The sequence below is a fragment of the Anarrhichthys ocellatus genome, unplaced genomic scaffold (assembly GCF_004355925.1).
Source record: "Anarrhichthys ocellatus isolate YVR2014 unplaced genomic scaffold, GSC_Weel_1.0 scaffold18, whole genome shotgun sequence".
Lineage (NCBI taxonomy): Eukaryota > Metazoa > Chordata > Actinopteri > Perciformes > Anarhichadidae > Anarrhichthys > Anarrhichthys ocellatus.
Genome location: NW_022280048.1, coordinates 2,661,579 through 2,675,317, shown reverse-complemented (window position 1 = coordinate 2,675,317; position 13,739 = coordinate 2,661,579). Strand labels below are relative to the sequence as shown.

The following is a 13,739-nucleotide window of genomic DNA, read 5'->3' as shown; positions in this document are numbered from 1 at the left end:
CAGGAGACAAAGAGTCTCATTTATCAACATTATGTAGGAGCTGATATTTGTACAACATATATGCCATCTAATGAATATCCCCAAAGAACCAGAAATAAACTGGCTGAGACTGAAAGTACACCCAGTGCTAAGCATTTGTAGGAAATGTCAGACTTTCAGTGCAAAAAAACAAGACAAGGACCATTATGTAAATGTGTAATATAATCATGTAAAACATGACACACAGTGTTTCAGGTGTATGTAAAGTGGCTCTTCTTGCTTTAATATGTTATTTCTGGCCACGTCGTTGCCAGTCTTCTCTCATTTGCTCATCAACTCAAAGAGGACAAGTGGTCTGAATCAGCTGCTCTCTGTCTTTGCCCTTTGTCTGTTGCTGCTGGGTCCCTCTTGGCAATCATCAGCTTGCTTCAAGAGGAAGTCCTTATTTCAAATATATATTTTTTTAAATGTTCTCCTCCACTGCATGCAGATGAAGTCAGTCATATTTTCCATCACTGTGGGCTCTAAAACGACAATTTCTGTGTCAGAAAGACACATTTTGCTTCTCTTCAGCTGAACAATGTCCAGTTAGAGAAATGTCAGTGATATTTAGGAACATTGTGGTATTTGGTTTTTGAAGTCATGGTATTAATTGTAAAATGTCTTTGTTTAAAGACAGTATAGATGAAGTAGGGGAAAACCTGAAGCAATAAGCAATATTTATTTTACTGGTCCATTTCCTTTGACAGAGTATTGGTCAAACTGCTCCTTAAACGCAACCACACTGTATTCCACACTACCCTAACACACACGTACAATGTACACAGTCTGTATATTTAAATACAGACTGACCGCAGATTGCACCGCTGCACGACGTTACAAAAGCGAGGAGTCCAACCCGGACGTGACGTCATGACGCCATGACTGCGTCCTCCCATCTAGTGGCCATTGTCAGGAACTGCAACAACAACTTTACCAACTGAATTTTACATCTTAAGGCTTACTGTAATTACTTTGTTAGAGACACAAGTTAAAAAATATGTTTATGTTGAGTATTATGTACAGTAGTTATTATTTACTTTTCGATGAGTTACATTAAACTGATTCTTAAATTATCCTGCCAACCACAAAATGAGAATCTACATGTCCCACTATTGATAGTGCAGTATACTTTGCAAATATGCATTTAAAAAAAAGTTTCTCTGATGCAATATTGGACAAAATGTACTAATAGTATCTTCTAAACCTATTTTGACACTACTAAAGAAGAAGAAGACAGGGTTAATATTTATCCCTGTGTCATGCCTGTTAGGCAATTTGAACTTTATGCTTCCAAAAGACTCTAACAGTAACTACTTTCCGAATCCTAATTTAAAATATGTGTAACCTTAATATTTAATTTGTGTGTGTCCTCAGTGGTAAACATGATCTGGTAATGAAGCAAAATCTGTCAGGGAGACAAAACTCGGGGCATAACTCAAGCCACCCATCATGTGACTTTGGCGTAAACAGGAAGCAGCTGATCTTCACCTCACTACTGCCTGCTTCCATCAAGTAATGTGTACAACTGTAATCTGAAAAACAAAAAATAAACTGGTAGTCTGAAATTGCTTGAATTCAAGTAACGGATCTACCCTGTCAGGGTAAGTGGACTACTGAGTGTTAACTTAGCTAGCACACCTTGGCTAATGCTATATCTGGACTATTTGTCGTGCTAGCTAACTTAGCATTAGCTTAGATGTTTATCCGGAACGGAGAAAAGAGTTTAAATAAAGTTATTGAACTGTTTATATATTCGTCCGTGTCTAATAAGCTCACGACCGGATACACATGTCTGACTTGTTTGTCGTGTAAACGTTTAAACGTGTCCTTTTGTAGTAATGTCGGCTGTCTGCTTCATGAGAGCTAACGTTCAGTGACAGCTAGGTGAAACTATTTGTGTCTGTTCTGCAGCTGACGGAGAGCAAGAGGAGAGCTGCTGCAGACACTTGACTAAAGTCACCTGACTTGCAGCTCAGAGAAATACTGTACTTCGTGTCTGCTGAGGGGGATGTCAAGCACAGCAATGAAGAAAAAGGTGAAGCAGGAGCTAATCATTGACTCTTCATCAAGTAGTGGTACATGTACTTAAATGCAACATTGAGGTGGTTGTACTTTACTCCAGTACCTTCATTTCATACCTCTGAAGTTTTTAGCATGAGCTGTTTTCCAATGGCTCTAATAATGAATAATCACATCTTGATATGTAGTAGTTGCTATTTTAAGATCTGTCCTAAAATACACATCATTTAGAAGTCAAAAGGATTTTTCAACCAAACCAATCTACATTAAACTTGTACCCACTTATATTCTGCACTTCCAGCAAAAAATATCTTTCCCCCATTCTCTAAATGACTGGTGATTTAACGTCATCACACACATCTTCACAGACCTTTTTAAGGCTGATTCTAAAATTCTTCAGTGTCAGTTTCTTGAAGTTGAATTAATTTAAAATGATGAGATTAAGTGCTTCTCTCTCAAAGTTATATTCCCGGCAGGGTGGAGATCTCATTGAAGCATTTCAGGCCATTGTGCAGTCAGATAATATTGAACAATTTAATTTATAAATGACATGTGAAATACATCTTACAAATCATTTACATGTTTTTTGGTGTCAAAACATTTCTTAGACTATGTTTTGTACAAAACATATAATCAGCTAATAGAATATGAGGCATTGTCAGAAATTAAAATAAGCCCTCTTGACTAGCAACAACATTTACATGTAATTGGACGTTAACGCACCACAAATCATGTAATATAATATAACACTATGGTACTTTTGCTTTTCACATTTCAAGAGCACGATGTTGCTTGTCATATATATGTAAGTTAAAGGACTTTTACATCCTCTGAAGTGTTTTAACATTGCGACACTGCTTACTTTATTTGAGTAAAGAGTCTGATTATTTCTTCCACCGCTGGTCATAAGAGTGGAGGAGAGACGAAGACTTTATCTTCAGCGATGAGTGAATCTGTTGCATTTGTGCTTTCAGGTGTTACTGATGGGAAAAAGTGGTTCTGGAAAGACCAGTATGAGATCAATCATCTTTGCTAATTACATAGCCCGAGACACACGCCGCCTTGGAGCTACAAGTAAGAGTGCTTTAAAAATAAAAGGCGCCACATGATGCCCCATGTTTCTTTATTAATATCATCTATAAAACAATATTTACATCCTTTGTTAAATGTAGTTGACGTGGAGCACTCCCATGTACGGTTTCTTGGCAATCTGGTTCTAAACCTGTGGGACTGTGGAGGGTAAAGTACAAAGTTTGTTATTTGCCATTTTTTGGACCGACTTCTTCAATCTGAGCTCCTCTGTGAAACGTCGCTCTGTGCTTCCTTCACCCAACAGACAGGACACGTTCATGGAGAACTACTTCACCAGTCAGAGGGACAACATTTTTAGAAATGTAGAGGTACTTATTTATATATTCGACGTTGAGAGCCGCGAGCTGGAGAAAGACATGCACTACTACCAGTCGTGCCTGGAGGCCATCCTGCAGAACTCCCCCGACGCCAAAGTGTTCTGCCTCGTTCACAAGATGGATCTGGTGCAGGAAGACCAGAGAGACCTGGTAAGCTTAACAATTGTGATAGTTTGTCTTTTTTATGAATGTTATTTATACCGTTTTAAAGACACATTTCTCTATTTCAAATCCTTAATTTTTCAATGGTTGAGGTAAGATTGAGTTTAACAGCAAATCATCGGCCTTAACATACATCTGTAACACTGGACATAACTTTATGTACTAATACTGCATAGCTTCAACAAAAGTACAAAAATATGGTCCTCTTGTTTATTATCCCCTCCTCCACCCTGGATGTCATATTTGTTATTCATGAATTAATTGACGTGTGACTGTTCATGACTGTTTCAACAGATCTTTAAGGAGCGCGAAGAGGATCTGAAGAGACTGTCCAGACCTCTGGCCTGCACTTGCTTCAGGACGTCAATCTGGGACGAGACCCTGTATAAGGTTGTGAGGCTTGACTGCTTTGTATGTCTGGACGTGTGGTAATAAAGTCGACACAGTAAGAAACATTTCGAAATGTCTTTGCAGGCCTGGTCTAGCATAGTGTACCAGCTCATCCCAAACGTCCAGCAGCTGGAAACCAACCTGAGAAATTTTGCGCAGATCATAGAGGCAGATGAAGTTCTCCTGTTTGAGAGAGCCACCTTCCTGGTGAGAGAAACCTCTTCCTCTGGTCTGGTGTCTGGTGTCTGGGCAGAAAATCTGGATCCGGTAATGAAAGAAATGTGTTTTGTTTTTTTGTAAATGCAGGTGATCTCCCACTATCAGTGCAAAGAGCAGCGCGATGCTCACCGGTTTGAGAAGATCAGCAACATTATCAAACAGTTCAAACTCAGCTGTAGGTGAGTTCACGCTGCACAAACGTCGCTGTCACACCACACATCACCCACCAACTTTCTGTTTTTTTAATCATGTTTCTGATTATTTCTTTATTTTGTGTTCCAGTAAACTGGCAGCCTCTTTCCAAAGCATGGAAGTGAGGAACTCCAACTTCGCGGCCTTCATCGACGTATTCACCTCCAACACATACGTCATGGTCATCATGTCGGACCCCTCCATTCGTAAGCAGTCACAATTAACAACTTCTCAGCAGTGAATGTGCGGTTAAGAAACCAAACCGGCGTGATTCAATATCCATGTCTCTGTTATTTTAATTTTTTTTCAGCATCTGCAGCCACTCTCATCAATATCCGTAATGCTAGGAAACACTTTGAGAAGTTGGAGCGGGTGGATGGACCCAAGCACAGCTTGCACATGCGAATGCGCTAGCCGGTGCGTTTGTCCCCGTGGAAACCATCAGCCAATCAGTCCACAGACCGCAGAAGGCATGTTGCGGTCCTCCAGCTCCGATACATACGAAGCAGCCCTGCACTGTCTACATCTACATCTTCTTATTTCAATCACAGCTATTTACTGGAGAAATCATATTTTCTTTTGGTCTAATTTCTACAGTGATCGTAAAGTATCTCGAACTTTCGACACGTACTGTTGGAGTATTTGCCCCGTAGCTCGACCCATTAAAAGTAAAATGAATAGTTGTGTTTACTATGAAGGGGACTACCTTTGCTGTCACACTTTGTCTTACACGGTCCATTCATTCACTCCATGCAGTGACTCCCAGTGATTGAGGGACGGTATCTCCAAATGATAAGCAGCAGATACTGTCTCATTTTTCAAATGCAGTTTGTAAGCTGTTACACTTTCAAAACAATATATAGTTATATTCAGAAAAATATGTGACGTGTTTTTTTTTTTTTTGCTTCTGCTTTTACATTTTGACAATGCTCACCACTTGATCAACATTTTCAAAACAATTGTGCATATTTTCTGAACAGATATACATATTATTACATGTTTACTTCCTGTAAAAAGACTTGTTGCTCAGAGATCGTTCCTGTTATTCCTTTCAGTCACTGCAGCGTCTCTGGCCATGAGGTCTTTTGACACTCTGCACCAGTTGTCCTGTGCACATGACGTGTGTGTGTGTGTGTGTGTGTGTGTGTGTGTGTGTGTGTGTGTGTGTGTGTGTGTGTGGGTGTGGGTGTGGGTGGAGAAAGGGGGAAAAGTTCAGTGCAGCTGTTCAGCACTTTTCATGGAGTCGACAGCAGTGTATGTGCAGATGGAACAACGTGTTACAACACAATCACTTCATTTCAGTGACAAACTGCTGAGTTAAAGCTTGTTATACAGAATGAGTTTTAATTTCCTTTATTGTCTGAATTAGCACTTAAGCCCTTCAAAACGTGGCTTCAAAGCTGAAGTTTTTCTTTATAACATTTAACAACAAATAATCAAAGTAAGAACATCTTTAGGTTTTATTTGTTAAGAGTTTAACACTTTCAAAACTCTGCTGATCTGCTTCACCAGGTCCGTGTGGATGTGGTTTGATCAGATTTAATTGAAAGTGACCTAACAGAACAACCTGGCAGTCATCAGTCTGACTTGAATTCGAAAGTATGTGACGTAACCTTTTTCTAACTGAGCTCCTCCTTCTTTTAAGCAACATTAACACCACAGTGAGAAAAGAAATGTAGTTCTATCTAACGAGAATATAACCAAACATTGTTCTAACTTAAATAATAGTGCGTTCATGTGGTGCTCGTAGTAAGGGGCAGATGAAGAAAATATATCAAATTTCAACCAGGTATAAAACAGAGAAGGAAGCATCCACGGCAATTCAAATGATAACTGACTCACGCCAACACCATCCATTTCTGCTGATGAAGAACCATGTGATTTAAAAAAAAGCTTGTCACTGGACTTTGAGTTGGGATTGTCTTGTCTTGTCTTGTTAGGCCAAGATCTTCCTATTCTGCTCACAAAACAGGTTTGACATTGGAGCCTATCACGAGCTGTAGCTACTTCTCATTAGCTTCTAGTGTGATGTAGAGTCTTCATATATATTCATGCTGTTTGACCAGCCGACGGCAGGCAACTGGCGATTTGTCCATGGCACTTGATCCCACCCACTCCTTCGGGGGCTGCAGGGGATATGCACTCATTACCTCCTGCCCCTTTACTATAGCCAGCTCTGCTGCAGAGGCATTGTTCCAGCTGTGCTTATCAACACTGCTCGTGTGGTTGAGTTGTATCCTGGAATGCACAGGGCTGAATAACTGGAAAATCCCCAGTCCCTCGCTGCTGAGAGAGAGAGTCTCCACGACAGAAAAGGGGGCAGCTAAATGCAAACAGAGAATAAGCGGCTCACTCATTCTAATGTAAGACTGGCTGAGTACATTTTAAAGCAAATGAAAATAGACTGAACACCTGAAAAAACAGAAGCTGCACATTGCGAGTGAGTCACTTCACCAGAGACAAAATTATTTTCAATGCACAAACTCACAACCACCAAAGTAAGAAATAAAATGTCAAAAGGTTGTTGTGATAATGACCAAAACAGACTGATTCAGATCTAACCTGGAAGATAACAGAACATAAGGACACTGGAAAATAATTGTTTGTGTATGTGAACTCAGCAAATCACCTTCTACCATCTCTCCTCGGACTTTTTCCCCAGGAGGAGCAGCAAGAGACAAGGTGTACGGGAACCAAAGCGTAATATACAACAAGTAGAGAGAACTGAATCCCTCCGCTGATGCAACCCAACACGAGATGTTTACAAGTGACCCAAAAACTAGAACAACCTGCAATTCTTAAGAGCTTTTTAGTCGGGAAATCTAAAAAAAAGTGACATTTGTAGGTTGTCAGTGTGCTCCAGTTTAAATTCAAATGTAAACACTAAAAATGTGTTCTCAATTCTTTGAATTAGCTTGATCTGGGATATAACTTTAAAGCCACCATTTAAACACACTTTCAATTCACTGGTTTTAGTAGACAAGAACTCAAAGACTGCATAGGCGTGGCAGTGTTTTCCAATTTCTTTTTCATGTTTTATTGACATGCAGACATCTCTTTACACTCAGCTAAACATTTTCACAATAGAAGAAACAATCTAAAAAATCTCCTTAGTGTGACAGTTTTGTTGGGCTCTTATTGTCCTCCATTTACACATCACTCCGTTGCGGGGACCCATCCGTATGGGCAACAGGCCCAGGGTCTGTTCCACTGAAGGTCTCCGCGTCTGCACCCGTTTCATCACTTGCGTCTGCGCCGCAGTCCGTTTGATTTTGTTGCCGCTCCAGCAGAGTGATGCGCTGCTTCAGCCGCTGCTGAGTGTGTTTGTATTCGCTGAGCAGGCGGGCGAAGCGAGTCTGGAGGGTGTCCAGAGAGGACTCCAGCCTCTCCACCTTCTCCTCTGTGTCCTCTTTTTGCAGCCCGCCGCTCTCGGTGTTCTCATCAAGCAGGCCCTCCTTCATCAGGATCTCCCGGCCCCTCTCCTCGAGCACAGTCTTGGCATTTGGATACTCGGTCACCGCTTCCATCAAGTCGTCCTTAGAGAGGCAGAAGAGATCCGAGTAACCCAAGCTGCGAATGTTGGCTGTCCGGCGGTTTCCCATTTTGCTACCTTTTATGTTCAGGATGCTGATTTCCCCAAAGCAGCTGCCGGCTGTGAGGAGAGCGTACTGTGTGACCCCGTCATCGGCCACCACAGCCAGCTTTCCCTCTTTAATGATGTACATCTCCTTGCCTATGTCCCCCTTTCTGCAGATGTAGTCCCCCGGACTGAAGACCTGGGGGCGAAGTTTGAGCACGAGCTCCACCAGCAGGCCAGCCTCACAGTCTTGAAAAATGCGCACTTTCTTCAAGGTCTCCAGGTGTACATTAATTGCAATCTCCGCCCGTAGTTTGTTTGGCAAATTCTTCAGCACCTCCTTCTCGTCTACTGCTTTCTTGTTGGTCCAGAGATAGTCGAACCATTTGATGACCCGCGTCTCCAGTTCTTTGCTGACCTTGCGGAAGTGCATGTAGTGTTTGATGGCGTCGATCCGGGCTTGAAACTCGGCACGGGTGGCGTTCATGTTGGCAATCATGGAACCAACATTTCCCACGATTGTGGCAAAGATGAGAACCCCAACAAGAAAGTCAAAGACCACAAATAGGTACTCCTCATCCCGCACAGGTGCAGGCATCTCTCCAATGGTGGTGAGAGTTAGAGTCGACCAGTACAGACAGTAGACGTAGCTCCGAGTCAAGGAGGAATACTCAGGTTTGGAGATGTTTGGGAACACCCAAGTGTCCGAGCCAAATCCCAAAGAACTGGATATAGCGTAGTAGATGCAGGCGTTCCAGTGAATGATGACCAGGATGTAAAGCACCAAGTTGCCGATGCGGAAGATGTTGGGGTAGTTGGTGCGCGTCTCAGTGCGGTCAAAGAATTCAAACATGCGCGGGAATCGAAGCAGACGGTTAAACCTGAGCTGTGGCGTATGGATGCCAGTGGAGATGTACGCCAGGTCCGTGGGCAGGATGGACACCACGTCCAGCTTGAACTGTAACGTTCGGACGTAGCTGTCTCTGAGCTTGGCATGGTCCTTCACCAGCAGACCTTGTTCCAAGAACCCTGAGACAAGAAGAATAGAGCACAAACTCAGCTGAGCCGTGATCTCAACTCACTGTCGTGTTTTATTTCTGCGTTTCAGCACCTTTCAGCTCATTGTTTTGATTTATCTCTCGGAACTTTACTGTTTGAGACTTTCATTAACCCTGTTTTCTGTGAAATATCTCATAAACCTACCCCGGGACAGATAGGAAAGATAATGTTAGGGACTATAGCTGGTGAATTTATTGGAGCATTTAGCAGTTAAGGAGCCAGATTATGTCCCGCAGGAGTTGGTGGAGAACAAAAAGTAGTTAAAAGGAGAGTGAATATTAGACTAGCAATTGTCACGTGGCCAGAAACTCAACTCCAAACGAATGATATTGTTTTGTATTTTGAAATAAGTTACCTGTGCGAAGTCGGACGCAAGTGTCAATTATGTACACAAGGTCAGAGAGGTAGTCCAGCACCAGCCAGCAGATGTAATTGCTCACCTGTAACTTCTCAAAGCATGCCCTGTGAGTAGAAACAAAAAAAGAATTACAGCTCCAGCCTGTAAGGGGTCAGAACACCCATCCACCACATCCATCACCTACAGATAACGATTGTGGTGTCATTACCTCGCTACAACAAGGAACCAGTTGTAGAGCACTGCTGTGGCGATGACAAATAACCAGCGGTAGTAGGCGTTATCGGCTGGGGACACCACAAAGAAATCCCACTTTTTCCTGAAAGCATGGAGAGATTTGCAAATACAGTCAGACACAACTGTGTCTTATAGAGTAGTTTACATTATTACTGCAAAGATATGCGGGAAAATAGAAGCAGCTGCAAGATATGAAGCAGGCGGGCATACCTAAAGATCCCTTTGGCATTGTTGCCATTGGCGTCTGGTTGCGTGTTGCTGATGCGGCTGGGGGCCGTTCGCAGCTCAGGGCCACGAAAGCGTTCCAGGAAGGAGTCCGGCCGTTCCTCCTCCTCCAGCATGCTCCTGTGTGCCCATTCCCTCAGTCTCACCACCAGGCTCACCAGTCTGACACACACACACACACACGCACACACACACACACACACACACAGAGGAAACATACAAGCTCTCATAACATCTTAAAGAATTTTATATGAAAATAAAGGCATGAAAGTGACACAAGGTAGACATCTCCAAGGAGCTGCAGAACAACTCAGAACATATTCAGAAACAAACACAGTTCAGCTTGATCAGCGTCTCGTTCAGTAGAGCATCTACTGGGATTTACAAATAATTTAACACATTTACGTTTTAAATTACATTACATACGCTTTTATCCAAAGCGATTTACAATTTTGCATAAAGTGTAAGAAGTCCGCTTTAAAGATAAAAACAGTAATTTGTTTCGGAGAAACATCCTCAGAAAAGAAATATTTATCTTGGCTCATCCAGGATATGTTTTTGAAAAGACTTATTACAATTTTTTAAATCCCAGAATTAGTCAAACAGGTCAATGCACTTTCTGGAATTCTCTTTAATCACAACTGATCGTCTTAGTTTTTATCAAATGTTTTGCACTTTTTCCTGAAGATTGTACATCAAGAATTTGTTTTACACAATGACAGAATAAGATGAAAACCATTTCTCTGGTCTTCTAGTAGTCTTTCACCTGACCAATATGGCCTTTCGGTTATCGAGGTCTCTGTGCAGTATGTCCATTATGTGTACTTTCATCCAGCGTGTGACCTTAAAAAAGACTTTAACAAAACTCTCTGTAAACTTTGTCTGGGTTGTGGGCTGGTTTTAAAAAAAACAGACAACTTTTGCAACAAAAAATAAATAAATGAAAAAAGCTGCACAACAATGATTCACCTTCTCTGATCGGTCACTTTTCTAACAGTTGCTGTAGCTTTACCTTGAGATGGCTCCATTCCTTTGAAATGAATTTCTGGAATTGCGTCCATGAGGGTCAAGACCAGCGACTCTTTGTAGCTCTGAGGATGTGTCATCACACACAGATGGCACCCTGGGGGGGGGGGGGCAAACACACATGTGGCCTTTTACTTCTTTGCTTTGTTTTTGTTGCTTCTCTCAAACAAACCCCTGAGACAAATACACCATGATCCAATAGCTGTCCTCACCTGCTGAGAATACTCTCGGCTCTATCAATGTCCTCATCCAAGGTGGTCTTAACCGACAGACTGTGTGGCGACCGATCTCTCTCAGCCGTCTGGCCCGTCATCCTCAGACCTGCAGGTGAGGACGAACACTCATGTTACTCTTGTCGTCTGCTCTCTGTGACTGCCGGTGTCTGCAGAGATGTTCTGTGGGAGTGTTTATGGTGCGTATGGCAGATTCTCCTCAGGGGACAAGAGGGGGGACGACTGGGACAGTCTGCCACGGTCCCTCACCTGGCCTGTCACACAAGCAGCTGGTTGCCGTGGTGAGCGAAGCAGCTACAAAGAGAAACTGCACGATACTGATGCTGTTTGAACCATGGAGGTAATGGAGGTGCACCTAGAAAGCCACATCCCTCACCCCCAAAAACATGCAGGACAGTGATGGCCTTTCACCCCGTGCAGTGCCGACACATGTCGAGGTGATTAGGCGACTGTTGCCGTTGTGTGACTAATTGGTGGATCATTAACGAAAACACACAAACACACACACTTACACACACGCACAGTCAGTCTGAAGCTCGGCTCAGCGAGCCAATCAGCTGTGCTCCCTCAGGAGCAGCATCACTTAGGAAACCAGCGTGCTGCTGACTGAGAGCAAAGTGTGGCACCTATGTGTCATAAGGGTAACTGGGTTTACTGAAGGGGCTGCCAAAAGTGCTGAGAGACTAACTACATGTATTACTGTATTTGTTTATGATGATGCTTTATTTTATGGTTCCGTCATCTCTGAATAATTTCTCACTCTCAATTATTTCAGAGTTTCTTAGAGAGAGCATTGTAATGTTAGCGCTTATTATAGGATCAATTGCTTATGTAACAACTAGCAAACAACATATATGGAGAATAGAGTTTATATATTATAATATATTTACTTTGGTTTTAATGGAGCTTTTCTTTCAGAGAATTTCCTATTTTTATATGTCAAATTACATAAAGCTATTTCTAGGAAATTATCAGAAACTAACAGACCTGTCAAATAAAGCTTCTTGTTATTTTGAATATGTAAACAATAAATCACCAACCATTGCATATACATATTATCTATTATATAGCTTTTCATTTAATACATTATGAGATACAGCTTCTATTTGTTTTACCTTTTTTATTTTATTTAAATAGTATTAAATTAACATACATTTTCTAAAAAAAAGGGGTTTTATTCGTCATTAAATTGTTTTCTTAACAAATTAGCACCTGTGGATTATTAGCATTATAAGAAAACTATGTTTGCCAGAAAAAAAAGAGAAAAAGAAAATAATGGAAAAATCTATCATTTTACACACATCTTTATTCATACCTTCAGTTTCCTTCAGTTACTCCAATAAAATCCTTATGGTGACTTCACACAGGAAAACCCAGAGCAGCTCTTCCATTCTCAGTGCCCACAGTGGATGCTATGAGAGGAAAAATCAAACTTCATCCAACACTTCTTGAAAAACAGCCACAAGTCCTGTTCTTGCAACACTTTCTGCTTCTCTTTCTTCTCTCTTCTCCTCTTGAAGTGTGTCCCCCTCGTTCCTCAGATGCACGAACACGTGGTCCACCTGATCCTCAGCTGGACCGAGCACCTGCAAGAGTGCACAGGATGTGAGATGCAGGGCGAGGAAGTCTTTGAACGTTCAGAGCCCAGATGTCAGCTTCAGGCCGAGGAGTCTTCTGGGGAAACCTCTTGGCAGTGCTTTTCCTCTGCATGCCTCTGACGCTGGAGAATAGCGAGAAGCAGCGCAGAGCAGGCAACTCAACAGGGTATCATCTCCTTTGTTGTGTTTGGTGATCAGTTCTCTTCATAAATCATATATTATATAACATATTGATCATAATGTTTTATGTTAGGCTGTTTGGCATTTCCAAGTTCCCACTATCTTTACATTCTTCATTAGTATACATTGATATATTGGCATAATCCTGTGTATATTATATTTATAGTCTTTACTTGAAATATTGGCTTGTAGTGGTGGAAAGTTACTATAAGTACAATACTGAAATGTTGTACTTAGGTAATTTTGAGGTACCTGTATGTCACTTGATTATGTCCAATAGGTGCTACATGTATACTCCTCCACTACATGTTACACTGTAACAGGTACTTTTTCCTCCACTTTATTTGACAGATACATTTATTCCTCAAATAAAACCAGATGTTTACGATACTCCTTCCACCATTGTTGGCTGGATATTTTCTGTACCATTAGAATATTTACAACATATTTCCTCAAAAGTAATGTTCTGAACATTTCTTTTTTCTAAATATGATTTTTAGTTTGATATGAGACTTGGACTGGTTGTTGTCTGATCTGCCTCTCCATCTCGCCTCTATTTAAACCAATCTTGTGGATCAAATTAAAATTGATACTTTATTTATGATTCCAAACGCTCTTTCCAACATCACATGCACAGACACGCCACCCGATGCAGATGGAGCTTGACGATCCAGATGATGAAGGCCGCAGGGGACCGCCTCCTCATCACTGTGACAGAGCCTGACAGTCTCAGCTCTAATCAGATCCTTAGAAAACCAGAGACTCGCTGAGAAACCCATCAGGGAGCGGAGCCCAGAGGACTTTACATCTGACTGAGATCCAGGCCAGTGAACAATA

General features: G+C 41.7%; 2 protein-coding genes across 2 annotated transcripts; one reads left to right on the top strand and one right to left on the bottom strand.

Annotated features, from left to right (window-relative positions):
- The first annotated feature begins 1,488 nt into the window (after positions 1–1,488).
- On the top strand, positions 1,489–5,443 carry rraga (Ras-related GTP binding A). Its single transcript, XM_031857565.1, has 10 exons — positions 1,489–1,622; positions 1,933–2,056; positions 3,015–3,114; positions 3,213–3,279; positions 3,377–3,599; positions 3,906–4,001; positions 4,086–4,208; positions 4,308–4,399; positions 4,503–4,618; positions 4,723–5,443. Exons 2-10 carry the CDS (start codon positions 2,030–2,032, stop codon positions 4,824–4,826), a joined length of 948 nt encoding a protein of 315 aa, XP_031713425.1. The 5' UTR covers positions 1,489–1,622; positions 1,933–2,029; the 3' UTR covers positions 4,827–5,443.
- A 2,118-nt stretch (positions 5,444–7,561) lies between these two features.
- On the bottom strand, positions 7,562–11,204 carry cnga2b (cyclic nucleotide gated channel subunit alpha 2b). Its single transcript, XM_031857398.1, has 6 exons — positions 11,104–11,204; positions 10,878–10,988; positions 9,851–10,027; positions 9,615–9,722; positions 9,404–9,510; positions 7,562–9,018 (listed from the first exon to the last, which is right to left on the bottom strand). Exons 1-6 carry the CDS (start codon positions 11,202–11,204, stop codon positions 7,562–7,564), a joined length of 2,061 nt encoding a protein of 686 aa, XP_031713258.1.
- Between the last annotated feature and the right edge of the window lie 2,535 nt (positions 11,205–13,739).